We start from the raw sequence: 14,774 nt of genomic DNA on the forward strand, positions 1-14,774 counted from the left end.
GACAAAAAAGGTTGGGAGCTAGACCCAGACGAAACCTAGACCTACACTCTCCCGCTCTTACGCACCGGACAAACACAGCCAGACTGGCAGACGCATCTAGATAGACGTTGGCCTGCGTCGCATGTGGATAGGACTGTTCGAAGGATAACACGCCCGCGCCTAGGAAACGTGAATGCTAGCTTATGCCACAATCAAAGCCGTGAACACCAACCTGCGTGGCGTTCGGATGGAGTTGTGAACGCTAGCTTGCCCACTCCTGGACCGATCTCTAAACACTAGCCTGTGCCGCGACCAGATAAAAGTGTGAATGTTGGCATGATCACACCAGTATGGAGCCCCAATCATTGGTCTGCGCCGCGCCTAGATGGGAATGCGAGGGCCAACAAGTGCCACTCTCCCCAGAACCGCGAGTACTAGCATTGGTAAAGGTCAGGACACCCACTAACCAATAAGCTCAAACTCTGCATACTTATCTCACTCAAAAACTCACACAACCATCTCTCTCACAACAAACCGCACGCACTTCACAACACTGCAACAACACATAAACCGGAACAACAGCACACGTGGACTGACTCCAATCCGATACCTGCACCAAAGCTCAGCACCCGGTGTATACTGAGTTGAAGCTGCCAACAGCACACCACTTCTCTCACTATCCTACTCCCTTCTTCAACCTACTAACCCATCGCACCTTTATCGTTTGCAGATCCGCCTGAGCGCCTGGGGACCAATTCCGTTGGTGACGGTGCGCGGTACAAATACCTTTAACATTTAACATGAGTACACTCTTTATTTCTTGAAGGATTGTGTTGTTATGAGCTGTCTTTCACTAGATTCAGGCTGGTAGTTTGTTTTTGTGTTTTGTTTTTGTTGTAGGTGGGGATAAGAACTATTAAGCATCAGACGATATGGACAACTGACCTTTGTAGGGGAGCTTTAGGGCTGTAATGATGTACTTACCTTCAATAAAGCTCTAATGGATATGTTCCTTTATTGCTAATACCATTGGTCCCTAAGACTACGAAACCATTGTTTCTTGGCTGCAAAGTTGTCGACTGACCTATAGTCTGTTTTCAGTCTCAATAATGCCTGTATAGTACTTAGCCATGGGTGCATATGTTTTGATGTGTTTCCTCAATGTCTGTTGCTCATGATGCGATCCGTGTGAATGTGTCATAGTTTCTATTATCAGTGTCCCTTTTCTATGTCCTTGATTGTTGTCTTTTCCCTGTTATGTTCACAAAGTTTGGTCTCGCGAGGATTCCTGTCAGCTGAAGTAGCGCGCGCTGTTCCGCGCCTCTCACATACTTTGGAATGTCTGGGCTGTGAATCATCGTGACTCCCCCCACTTCACTCACTTCAGCGTGTTGGGTGGATGTCCCTGAAGCTTGGGCTCTGTGTTGTCTCGCGCTATGTCTACGCATGCGCAAACTTAGTGTCTCGCACCATCAAGGGCCGCAGGCCTTACGCATGCGCAGGTTCTGTATGAGTGAGTGTCGTGAGCCCCCACCCCCCCCCCCCTCCTCCTAGTCCCTGGCCGAGCTTCTGTGTTGTGAGGGTTTTAAAGATGGCCGGAGTGGCGGTGCCCGTGTACTGCGTGTGCCGGCAGCCCTATGATGTGAGCCGCTTCATGATCGAGTGCGACATTTGCAAGGACTGGTTCCACGGCGGGTGAGCACCTTTGGGACTGAAGGAGGGGGACGGCGGATACAAGGGGATGTCTAGCTCTCGGCCGGAGTAAATGTCCCGGAATAACCTCCGCCTTCCACCACCTGGGGAGCGACGTGCGAGTAGCGTCGCTTTGCATGGAGGTTACGGGTAGTGGTAGACATACCCACATTAAAGGGTAGGGTGCATGGTGCACAGGAAAAAAGTCGTCGGCGCGCTTTAAGTGTAATACATAGCAACGGATATACAATACAGGATGTTAGTACAGCAATGCACATACTGGCTGTAGACTTTATGAAACAGACGCTGTCATTACAGTGAGCATGGCACAAAGCCCGGAACTGAATATTCGGACTGCCGGTAGAACAGCGTCCCAGAGCAACAACACCACCCAGTACATAAATAGTGGGCAATGACGAGTAATGTACAGTAGGACGCGATAGATTCCTCGTTACGCTGAATGGCACGCTATGTATAGCATCGATCCACAGAATGCTCTGCACACAACATTGAATGCGCCACAGTATACACAGAGCACATCACTGACATTTAAGTATAACTGCGCTACAATTAACCGCAATAATCAACACCATTGAATACACAGCTTGTTTAAAGTACCATGGACAGGCGAGTAGAAACTATATTGAATACACACTTTATAAGGAGCACGTCGTGTAACGTGTAGCAGGCACACACTTTATAAACGGTGTCTCCAAATGTAATACGTCCTTATGGAGCCAAACATGCAATTGAGTGTGTTCCCTCTTCCTTTTTCCAAACCTTGTGCATGAAACGTAGCAGTAGTTGCACTGTCCCTAAACTTTACTGAATCGCAGACCTCCCATACTGTAGGTGCGAGCGTTTCCAAAATGCAGTTACAGCGAGGAAGACAGTTTTCTAAAAGTTCAATGAGTACCGTTGGAGCCCTGCATACAGATGTCACTGTTCAGAGATGACTTTATAGTGCACAACACATTGTGCATGCTGTACAACACCTAATGTGGCATACACATGGACGACCAAAAGCCGTACCTTTATCGCTATTGACTGTACAGCTAATACAAGGAAAACCAAATAAGACCCAGTTTGTCACAAAGGATATATCGTTAGGCTATTAAAGAAACACGTGAACCACTCCACTGTATCCTCTGCGGAGAGTAATGTGCAGCAATGAGACTGCAGGATGAAAGACTTGTGTATGTTTGTGACATGGGAGTCAAACCTAGCTATTGGTGTCAATTGCGCCAGGATCCTGTAGGTTACAATCAGGAGCGAAATGGCAGCAAGCAATTTCATACCCAGACCAGGCGAATTCGGGCCAACGTACATGCATGGCTTGCCCTGGGACCATGATTATAACACTTGCCACTGACATTGTATTTGACCAGTGTTTGAAGCACACGCCCCATACCCTCTGCCTAAATTAGGATACTCCCTTCGTACTGAATGCAAAACACTGAAAAGCTTGCAACGCAGGGATAGGCTGCCCGCGAAATGCATAAATGCAATTCTGAGCACAGTGCATGAAATGCATAAGGGTTAGCCAACAACGATAAAAATACACATCGCGTGTAGTAGCATGCAGAGTCCCACATATATCATTATATGCATCTTTTATCAATGCACAGCATGTTTACACATTCACAGCATACTGAGCCGAGTACATTCACGCTTTGTCATTGGTGCTTCATGCTTGTATGTAACGCACAGCATGTGTAGGCGCTGCTCTCAGCCTAGCTGAATGCAAACATTGCGCCTGAGGTCACACCCTTTGCACGTGCACACAATTCAGTGTGCGTGGGTACATTCTTCCCCACCACCACAGGAGACGTGTACACGCGCATTCCCACTGTAACTATCCATAGCCAGTGTGGACGCCAACCGGCACAGCATATATGAAACAGTTGTACACACGCTGCTTTCAGGATAGGGGAAACATACTTAGTATTGTCATGTGCGAGGTTTCGGGTGTGAGCACATCGTGTACAATCCTTGTCTCTGCCGTGCATGTACTCTGAATTCTAGCATATAACTGTAATGTGGTCACCTCCCCATCCCCAGAGATTGGTCGTAACAGTCCAGTTCGGACAGATATGCTAATTGTATAAGCACTTCAGCGGCCCACCCCCATGTGCGATATCCGAAGAATCGCGTTTGCTTGTGTGACTGGTCTGAGTACGACGTATCGGACTTGTGGGCTGTATGGACGGGAAAAAGCGTTGAGCGTATTTTTTTCCTGGAAAGCGTGCCCTGCATTTGCGGTATTGGTTTTAACAGAATACTGCACGTTATAGTTACATTTTCTAGCTCTATGGATTGTAATAAATGTATCTCGGAGAACCTTCACGTGCTGCTGGAACTAGACGTGAACTATTAACTAGCAAACCATTTCCCTGGGTTCCGGTTTCTGAACTTTGGTCTAACAACTTTGTACCTTTTTTGTTATGTTCCAGAATGTTAATTGTTTTTGTTGTGTAATGTACTTGCACCTACCTACACTGTATTCTTTATTGTGCTTACTACTGCTTGATTTCCCTTGTTCGATAATGCTCTGATTTACTTTTCAGTAATCTTCATTATTCGTAATTCTACTCTTCCTTGTCTAAATACTGAACCACTCCAGTCGGAAGATCATCCCGGTTCCTTTGGTATAGACCGGAGGGTCATTAGGCAGGTCAGGTGCTTTATACGTAGATTTAAGTATTCTGCTGAATACTGAATAGTTGGACAAGTATTTGGCAGGGGCCTAATGGTTGCCTTTTTAAATAAATTGTTATGTAGACAAGAAAAACACTTTGTAAACTAAAAACTCACTTTAAAATAAGTATATACAATCTTTATTGAATTTTTTTTTGTCTACAGAAGTTTGTGTAAACCTTGAAAGAGATACATTATCAGAAAATAAACTGTCTAATAACAGCACAGTTTGTATTTTTGTGCCTTCCTATATGTCAGTTTTTGGGCACACCCCAATTAACTAACACCAGCCCACAAGTATAATAGGCTTCTATTCAATCACTGTGAGAGGGGACTGGGATGTGTCTTCTTTTACTTTCAAATGTTCCTTTTGAGCCTGCCCATCTTCTGCCTCTGGTAAGGCACTGCAACACAGTGATTACATTATTTGGCACCCTGCTGAATGCTGAAGTGCAACCGAATACAAACATTTCTACCTGTGGCGATGTGGCATGTGAACATTTTCCTTACATTAGTATTTAGTATTTTTCTTTCTTTTTTGGATGGGGTATGTTTGGTGTTTTTGGGGCATGGTAATATACACCAGACAAATAATGCTGAGTCATCGATGGTTCTCAGCTGACCATATAGGGAAGAGACAGTGCTGTGTTTCAGGTCTTTAATTGGCATGTTTATTTTACTTGTACATCCATTTGGTCCAATGTTTCAAAATGATACTTATGTATCTCCTTGTCTTCATTGCACAAATATCCTTATTTTTTAACTCTGTAATGTTGTGCCACAGACTGGTGCGTGTTGGTTAAAAAGAAATATATAGCCACGTTCTTTAGTAACATCTGTCGCTGTTACTCAAATCGAAGGGACTCATTTTGGCAACATGAGAAAGTAGGAGGGCAGGAATTGTAACCTATGTTGGGCTATTACAAGCCAAAGCTGAATATCTCATTTTCAGCCAGAATTCGGCCGAATGCTTACTTGAAGCTGAATTTCAGTAAATCCCTACTTGAGACCCTGGGCTATAATGGGGAGGAGCTGAAGGGGGGAAAAGGAAGGGTTTTTGAAAAGGGGTTCTGTCTGAAGCTGAAACACCTTCATAGAATAGATAATGTGATGAGGAAATTGAATTCTGATGGTTGATTTAGCTGTTATCCTTAAGGTGGTAATATTCAAGTGATCTCTTGAATACGTTCCTTGGAACAATATTTGTCTGTCACCACACCTGTGCAATGTGACTTTGTTTTTGCGCAGTTTGTGCAATTAGGTTTATCATTGGAGAGTTAACAGTAATTGGCACCATAGCGACTTGGGTGACTTTTAAATGTTATGTTTTATAATTATACATATTTGTTGAACTGAGTTTGCTTTATGTTCATCTAATCTCGAGTACTGTGTATACCCCTCGATCCATGATAACCTGATTAAACTATGTTGATCTACACCCCTATGTGTCCTCTCCGTCCCTCCATCTTTAGCTGATTTCATTTGTAAATCTTGATCTAGAACCCAACATTGCCTCCTTTTCAGCCATTCATGTTAAAAGGATTTCACCTGCATATCTGATCTAGACAAGTGTGCTTTCTCTGCATGCCCTCCTGTTGACTCGGGTATACGTTTATGCTCTTGTACATCTTCCATTGGCAACCCGCCTTATGTGTAGTTGTACTAAGGTAACTTAAATGTCTGATTGTAGACAGTGTGCACTGCCTATGGCCTTGTGTATAATGTTGACTAAATTACTTAATGCTATAAAGTCACCAGATTAACCAGTCAATGTTTTCAGTTTACAAATCGGTGCATTTTAGAAGACGTGGTTTTATTTAAATTAATTAGTAACAATAGGTCTAATGTACCAGAGAAAAAAGGACTATGATTGGAATAGTGATATTGTGGTCACACCTTACAAATGCTGAACAGAATTTACTTTAATACAGAGGTAAATAAAATCAAGTTGCAATCTACTAGCCAGGTAGTAGTTACAAAGTCCAGTTTACCACATATGCACACAATTTCTCACTTGTGGGTCCGTTATCACTAAATGGTGGGGAGTGCACATCCTGCGGCAGTGCTTTAATATATTCTATTCCACTGTGCATCCTCTTCACCCCAGTGTCCTCTCCCTTGTGTTGAGCTGAGTTGATCTAATGTGTAGTCTCTTCAGACTAAATGTTCAGCTGAATTGACTTAAACATCTACTTGCAGGTGAACGCTCTACCCCTTCCTAAATTAATTCACTGGTATGCTTATACCAGTGTGTGTCATTGCCCCATTCCCAAGTAAAGTTGTAAGAGGCCATTCGTGACACAGATGTATTTTTCTGGGGGGTCGTGGGGTTCCCAGTGGAGGAAGATGTGCACTCTTGGGGTGTTTTTACGCGAGGACCTGAGTCTTTAAGACAGTGCCACTAAACGTGATCATGGTGCTGTCCTTTAACATGATAGAAGTATTTTGAAGTAAATATGTTATCTGTGTTTGCCCGAAGTTATTTTGGATATTTGTCAGATCCTGATACTTGTCCACGTAGCACTATCTTCTAAATATGTGGACTTTACCTTCTAGTGGGACTCGCACTACCACCTTTGGCACTTTCTAATGATGCCCAATAGTTAAATCTCCAAATGCGTTATTGCATGTATGTATGTATGACCTGAAGGAGGCCCGCCACACTGATCAGTAGGACTAAGGTTATCCAATGAATTTTAATTTCTATATGTGCTCGTCTCCCCCCCCCCCGTCTCACCTGAATGGGCGATGGGCGTTGTTGTGCATGGAGCATAGAGAGCACTAGTTCGCTCAGCACCGTGTCCTTTTACAGGACTAATGCATGAGCAGCACTGTATTGATATTTATAAATCTTGGCTCCCAAGCCATCCATTGCGATTTATGAAGCCGAGCCTAACCCTTTGTCATTTTGGGTCCAACCACAGATGGTTTTTTCTGTGTCTTATGTTTTTACCAAAGAGTAAATGTGAATGGGGTGATGGGGGACGTTAACTTTTTTTCTGACTGCCATGACTGTTGTCAATCATTGGATGGCATACCTGCACTAGGCGAGGGACCCTACCCTCCCCCACCTCAATGTTCAAAAGGTGTAGTGTCTCTTGATTGTGTAACAAGGGAGAGCCATGACAAGACTAATGAATTAAGGGGATTGGTATGATTTTGACAGTTGGTGACTGACCGTTACCTTCTTGCAAAGAAGGTGACAAGGGACTGAGGGGAGCAAATTAACTTAACGCAAGGGAGGATCTTAACTTGTCCCTGGATTAGCGGTTTTCCTGATGTCGATCTTTGGGATTCCCTTGCCCAGAAGGGCAAGTAGCCCCCAACATACAATGAGGGCAATAATAAACTGTTAAACCCGAAGCCCCTGAAGGAACCTCCCAAGAGGCAGACTATCTGTTCACTAGGCTATGTAGAGCTGGCAGGAACTTTCTTCAATGGCATCAGTACTCAGAAATAAATTGGTATGATCAGCCACAAGGATGGGGTCAATCAGCCGATGGTGCCCAGGATTTGGTGGTTAAATAGTTTATGCTGAAGAGGGCGAGGTCTGGTAAGACCCCCACCCCCTCCAAAAGCCCACTTTCAGGTGAAGCTCATTAGGAGTGTGAGGGTCTTATATATTACACACACATTTTTTCTCTCCTGTTCCACGTATACCATTTTATGGTGTTTCTTAAGGAACCGGGGCCCAACAATTGACTGCCCTATAGGTGTCCTATTCAGCTGAACGTGTATTGTCAATGAAAGGATATTTTCCTGTGGCCTCTAGATAATGTGGGTAAGGTGCACAGTTCTTGAATAGAAATTGGTCCGTTTCTGCTGCATTCACTCTGATATATTCTGGTCGATTGTTGAGAACACCACTTGTTTTCCTGCTCGTTATGCTTATGCTACATGCCCACTAGATGTTAGCCAGATGGGTGGTACAAACTAATTCTTTAGAAATGCAAATGAGTTGATGATCCTTTAGTCACCTATAGCTCCATTTAGATATAGTCTTGACCACTGTTGAAAGTTACTAGCCAGGCATGAAGTGCTCTGCCTTATTAGGTCTCCACATAGACCAACACACACTTTCTTACAAATAGCCAGTTATCACTAGCCAAAAGCTAGTGGCAAATTATGATATTGAAACTTATACAGTGCACCACTGCCATTTACTGTGTGTGTGTGTGTGTGTGTGTAAGGGGGGGGGGTTAATCTGAAACGGGAATGAGGGTTAGTCAGATGGAGATGATTCGTGCGAGAGCTTTTTGATGTGCTGTTGGTAGTTTTAGTTTGGAAAAAACGGTCACTTTGTGTTGGGTTAGGTGGTGTTTTGGTGTGTGTTTTAAATGGGATTGTTTGTGTGTCTGGCATTGTGCTGGAGATTTAGTGACTTGTGTTGAGTGAGATGGCGGGGGGAGGTGCTGTTTGCTCTGATTTTTGGTTTATGCTGTTTTAAGGGTATGCGTTTGTTGTATTTGGTTTGAGCAGTGAGTTTGTAATAAAGATTGTAGAAAAGTTGATATATTTAGTAATAAAAAAAAAGTTTTAGAGTTGGTGGTGAGGGAGCGATGTGTTCTTGGGGTTGCTTTGTCTCAAGGTGAATTCCTTTGCGGTTGGCGATATTATAATGCTTTCCTTTCGTTGAGCAAGTCGAGTTCGATTTTGGTTTCCAGTGGTTTGTTGTGCCTTTCCTAATTTTCGTGGTCAGGTTTTTTCCTCAGTAGTGCTTCCTGTTTAGGTGAGTGAGTTAAAGAGCCAGTGTTTTTAGTAGTTTACTCATTTGTAGGTGGTGATCCGTTTGTATTTCCTTGGAGAGAGTTATGTTTTGTTGAGCAAGAGAACTATGCTCTGCCAAATTTCAGCTTTTAGTATTGCTTGCTGGATCGGAGTGTTCGTTTTGATCTGTCGGTGGAGATTTGTTCCCTTTATGTATTCTGCTCCGTGTCCTTCTTTGTGCTATATAAAGGATTGTGAACTAAATCCTTTTTGACTGGTAGCCAATGTAGCCTTGCCAAAGCTGATGTGCATTGTTTTTTTCTTGTGTGAGGCGTAATCTTGCTCCTGCGCTAATTTTGAGGCCTGATTTTTATTTTTATTTATTATTTTATTTTTTGGAAAACTGAATTGTAAATGCAGATGGGCAGAGTACCTGTAAAGTGTGCTCCCAAAATAGGCAAATACTCTGAACATTAAAGAGCAGCTAAAATACTCCCAACAAAATATAACAAACGATGAACAGATGATGCTGCCCCCTTTTCCCGCCCACACAGATAGGTTTGGCCCCATTGTCACAGGAAGGAGATGTGATGGTACTGCCCGAGATGCAGAGGAACAACTTTAATCTAAAAATGATTTGTCTATTTTAATAGGTGCAAGAAAAAAAGGATTACAAAAGACCTCTTTTTAGAGTGCTCAGGATGTCCAGATGGCCATGTAACTTTTTTCCTGTTTCGTGTCCTGCAACCCAAAATGTTTACCCTGTGGTAGTTGTATAACCAGTTTTAGAATGCTGCTGAAACTCTGCAGGTGGTTACTCACATTGAGCTTGGGGTGGTGAGAAATTGGAAAGGTTGCCAGGATTTAATTCGAAACCGAGAAGTGCAATGCACCTGGAGTCTGGAAAAAGTAGCCTCCATCGAGCAGGCTGGTTACCTTCCTCCAGCACTTGCAAGAACACTATGTCGGACACTAAGCTGCGATTATCTTCCTCGCTTTTTTGTACAGCGCTTCCTTGTAGGCTCATTGAATTAGGGGTGTAACGGTACACCGGTATACCGGTATAATTACCATGAATCTCCTCGTTTAATCACAATAACCTTGACCTTGTCCATACCGGTTTACCGTGTGTTCAGCATCAAAGCACAGTTTTGTTTGTTTAAACGGCAACAGATCTGTCCACACAGACAGTGAAAGTTCTGACCACTTTGTTATTTTGTTTAGATTGCATGCAGCTGCCTCGCACCCTCCAGTAAGCTAGCACCCCCACTTAGCAAGACAGATCACCCTGTGTCAAAGTCGAAGCTGCAGTCACGAGGCTCCAGTGAAAAATGCATTGAAAGATCCAGTGAAATATGCATTGCATGGGCCCTCTAGCACTGTGCTTTTATCTTCCATACAAAAATAAACACGTTCTGCGTAAAAAGCCTCCGATGTGCAATGCGGAAAGGGTTGTCCAAGGAGTGGGACTCGGGATCCCAAATCGTCATTTTCAGAGCCGGTATGTGTCGAAGGTTTTTTTTCCCCATTTTGTTTTTCTTTCGTAGCTTAGTGAAAGAGACAGACAGCCAGGCCCTTTGCAAAGCAACCACCCTGCTAGCAGGATCATAAAAGTTTCAATTTGTTCCAGGCCTTTTGAACACGCCACAAAAGACATTAGCTCCTGTCCTGCAGCAAACTTTGTAAAAGCACTTCAGTGCAAAAGCTCTCGAGTCAGACTTCATTTTATAGCGATTTTGTGATTTGCAATAATATCGCAAAATCAGCTGCTTGCCGCTACTCCTGCTAAACATGTGAATGGCTGCGAAAATGTACACATCAAACATTCCCCTCCAGGCTCTCTGGAGATTGAGGGGTTAACAAATGCTTGCCGTGTTTAGCATCTGCCTGCCTAGCTTCATTTGAAATTCAGTGCTACTTCATGTACTCTGAAAGGCAGCTCTGTGGACACATTCTTTTATTTGAAATGTTAAGCGGCCACACAAAGGCCTTTGGTATTTTTACAACATTTCGGAGGTAATCCAGTCTAAAATTCCCATGGTTTGAAACTTGTATGTGGTCACCTTGAAAAAGACGTTGGTAAATTATTTACACCAATGAAGCAAGTCAGAGTGTGTGAGTTTATGGGGAAAACCCCTGCCATATTTCTTAAATTACACACTCTGACACTTCAATGTAAAGGTTGTCAGTGCATTCTAAATACGAATGAACGGCTGCCTACGGAAATAAAATACCCGTCAATGTCAACAACTTTCAGAGAATAACTGAAAGTATTCAATCTGAATCTGCTTTGACTCTGTTTTCAGCAGACCTCTGCTGACACAGGTCAAAGGTGAGCAGCCCCTCCCAGGCCTGTAAATCATATTGCTGGAAAATTCTATTTGTTTATTCCTCTGCCTGCTACACCTGCCCTCTTTTCGCCCCTTTTTGTTTACCTGCCATCGTTTAACTTTTCATCCGCCACCCTTTCCTTTTTTCTTCCTCTTTTTAAAACCCTTTCTCGTTTTTACCCTGCAGTTTCCTGTGTTCCTACCCGTTGCCAATCTGAGCCCCCATCTACCTCCTTTCCTCAGGGGATCTATTCCGACGCCGTGTGCCGCTTCCATCGTCACGTGCACTTCTCTCACACCAATATTGCATGCACACATTTGCACCCTTACATGAACACTGACTATCTCTTACATTCTCTTGCGGCCGCTGCCTAGCCTACAACCACACACCCTCACCTCATCCTTTTGCATAGTCATACCCTCTCTCTTTCTAACAGTCTCCTGCTTACTCCTTTCTATCACATGAACACAGGGTCCCAGATTGTCAGTGTTGTCCATTCCCTTTGTTGCCACTTCCTTTCTTTCAGCTATCCTTTCCCATTTATTTCGCACATTCTTCCCTTCACCTCCCCCCTTGCCAATATGACCCCCCATGTGCCAATTACGACACCTTACTGAGCTGCCCCCTGTCCCTTTTTGCCTCCAGCCTATGTGAGCTCCCCCTCCCCAGGCCTGCCCATCCCATTACCAGCAATTTATTGGCTCTTTCCTCTGTGCAATTTCCGTAGCCCTCACTTCACCCTGTTTACCTGCTCAAAGTCTCTATTCCCATATCACCAGTATCTATTTCCCAACTGTCCCATATTCATCTTGCTTCCCCCTTCGACTTTCTCAACTTTTCACTGTACTCCCTGTTGCAAATCTGAATGCCCATCTGCTTTCTAGCCCGTGTTTATTTTGACTCCCTTGTTTCTCTTCCATCGTGTCCACTTGTAAAAGCGAGCACTCTCGCACTGGCTCAGCATGCACACTGGCTCAGCATGCACACACACTCCCATTGCACTCACAATCTCTCACACCTTTGCACGCACACTCATCCTCTCAAACACTTGTACACACTCTTGTTCCCGGTGTGTAGCATGCATGTTCACTCACTCACATCTTTGAACGTACGTACCTGTTGTCTGCCACCATCACACACACCCTCACTCTAGCACTTTACACTGGCCCTCACTGTCAGAACTGGACCCATCAACACCACCACTCAGGACCCAATGGCTGCACCAGCACCACTGGCAACAAAACCCCCACCACCCAGGGCCCAGTGCAACCAACACCATCGCCCAGGGCCTTACACGCTGCACCACCCCCAATCATGCCCTCCATGACGGTGCCACTGCCACAAACCATGCCCTCAGCAGTAGCACTGGCCTAACCAACATCACCTTAAGAGGAAGCACCACACTCACCAATCATTCTCTCAGCAGACATCACTCCCACCAACACTTCCACCCATGCGCTCTGTGCTAGCTCTAACGCTACCATCTTGTTCTACAGAGGCAGCACCAGCCCCACAACCAACACCACCACTGGATGCATTGCTGGTAGTGAAGCCAACACCATCACCTATGGGTCTAAGGAGCGTCACACGCCCCAGCCACACCACTACCCTGGACGTCGGTGGCAGCGCCAGCCACAAGATCAACACCACCACTGCTCCCACCCAAGCCTTGCTGTGAGTGCAGCCAACACCAACAACCCTGAGAAGTAGAGGCAGTGCAACCCCCTCAATAATCACCAGCAGGCAATTGAAAATGCGGCAATAAATGCAATTGTCTGCCGCAGAATTTGCATTTTTGTGCCATGATATCCTGAAGGGTCTTTCGAGTGGTGGTCCGGTGGCAGGCTGCTTTGTATGGGCAAATGCCGTATAGTGAGTCTCGGTACTGTTGCCAAGGTTTGGAACGTGAACATTGCAGAGTAAAGTGCTGCATATAGGTTAAAAGAATGTTCCTATAGGTGACAAACCTAACAATAGTTCTTTGCGTCTGTCGCCCAACTAGCATTCTTGTCTACATTGGAGTGGGCTTGATGTGCATGACGGTATGGGGGGAGTGGGGGTGGGTCAGACCTGCATGCCATCAGTTTACACCTATCAGAAAAGTCCAATGGAACACCATTTGCTGTATTGGTGCATTATAAATACCAAATAAATCAAATCGTACTGAAAAAGGCTTCTTTATAAGCGATCATGAGCTATGTTGTGTTCCTTTTAAATGACAAACGTCTGCATTTCTCAGAAATTTCTGAAGTGCTGTTAAGCCTACAGCCTACTTCTATGGCATGCAGATCATCACAAAAGAGAAGTATGCGATTGCACAAGGTCCCTCCAGAACAATTTTAGTAAATAGAGTATGTCACAGTTTTCACAGGGGCTGAGGGGGTGACAGAGCATGCACTAAAAATTTAAAATGTTTGTGCGCATTCACACTTTCTCTGGCCCCACTTTTGAGATGATCGAGTGATTACCAAGAACTATCCATTTACCAACTGTTTTGCTTTGGGATCTGGTTGAAGATGCACAATTGCCCAATTCAACACGTTATTTGGGGAGCCCCATTCCCTACATCTGGAAAAGTAGCCTGCATATGTTTTTTGGGTACACACAGTTTCAGATGGTGCAGTTTGTACCTTTTCAAGCACATACCTGATCACAAAATTGTAACAGATTATAATGTAGAATGTATTTTCTAATGCATACTACAATGGGTGAAGTCCCTGGTTTTATCAATGAATTTGAATAATAATCCCAAAATGTATCACTGCCCCACCACACCCACTAGCTGAAAGCAGGGTAAAAATGGTCTGTGATTATTGATCACCTTTTGGAGCGATTTATATTTTGCCACCAAATATACATTTGAAGTGACACAGCCTCACCCTGTGCCTTATTTTGTGGTGTGTAGATTATCAAGGGAAGTTACCTGTCCTCTGCATTTCCGAACAAAGAAAAGCAGCCTAGTTGTGGAGCTGAAACCCTAAATGACCACTTAAACAATGCTATAAGCTTTCTTTTAAATATTAACAGTGCCCCCAAAGACTTGGGTCGGGGGAGGGTCTACTTCAATAGAAATGGATGAAGTTCCGGCCTACCTATACTCTCGCTCAGACATTTGTCCAGCATGGGCACAGGGCTTCTTTTCCCTGGTGATATGTAGTCAGTGTTCGCTATGCACTCAGTGCGGCCAGAGTGTTCTCAGTAAATGGAGAAGGGAGTTTGGTGTTCCCAATTAACAGTCCAAAAAGACAAAGTGCCCACTTCTGTCACTTCTAGTAAAACACATTTATATACAAAAAAGACTTGTTGTTTGTGGTGTAAGTCTGTTAAGAAAAGTAAAACACTGTGTCAAAGTATTATTTAAAGTTACT

The 14,774-nt window shown here is 44.2% G+C and overlaps 1 protein-coding gene across 1 annotated transcript in view; it reads left to right on the forward strand.

Moving 5' to 3' along the window:
* Positions 1–1,521: 1,521 nt before the first annotated feature.
* KDM7A (lysine demethylase 7A) overlaps positions 1,522–14,774 on the forward strand; it is a 529,021-nt gene continuing 515,768 nt past the window's right edge. Inside the window, exon 1 of the mRNA XM_069628822.1 lies at positions 1,522–1,674. Within this exon, the coding sequence (XP_069484923.1) occupies positions 1,571–1,674 (104 nt within the window). The 5' untranslated portion in view covers positions 1,522–1,570. The remainder of the gene's footprint in view (positions 1,675–14,774) is intronic.

This window comes from Ambystoma mexicanum, chromosome 12 (genome assembly GCF_040938575.1).
Source record: "Ambystoma mexicanum isolate Mex_15411 chromosome 12, UKY_AmexF1_1, whole genome shotgun sequence".
NCBI lineage: Eukaryota > Metazoa > Chordata > Amphibia > Caudata > Ambystomatidae > Ambystoma > Ambystoma mexicanum.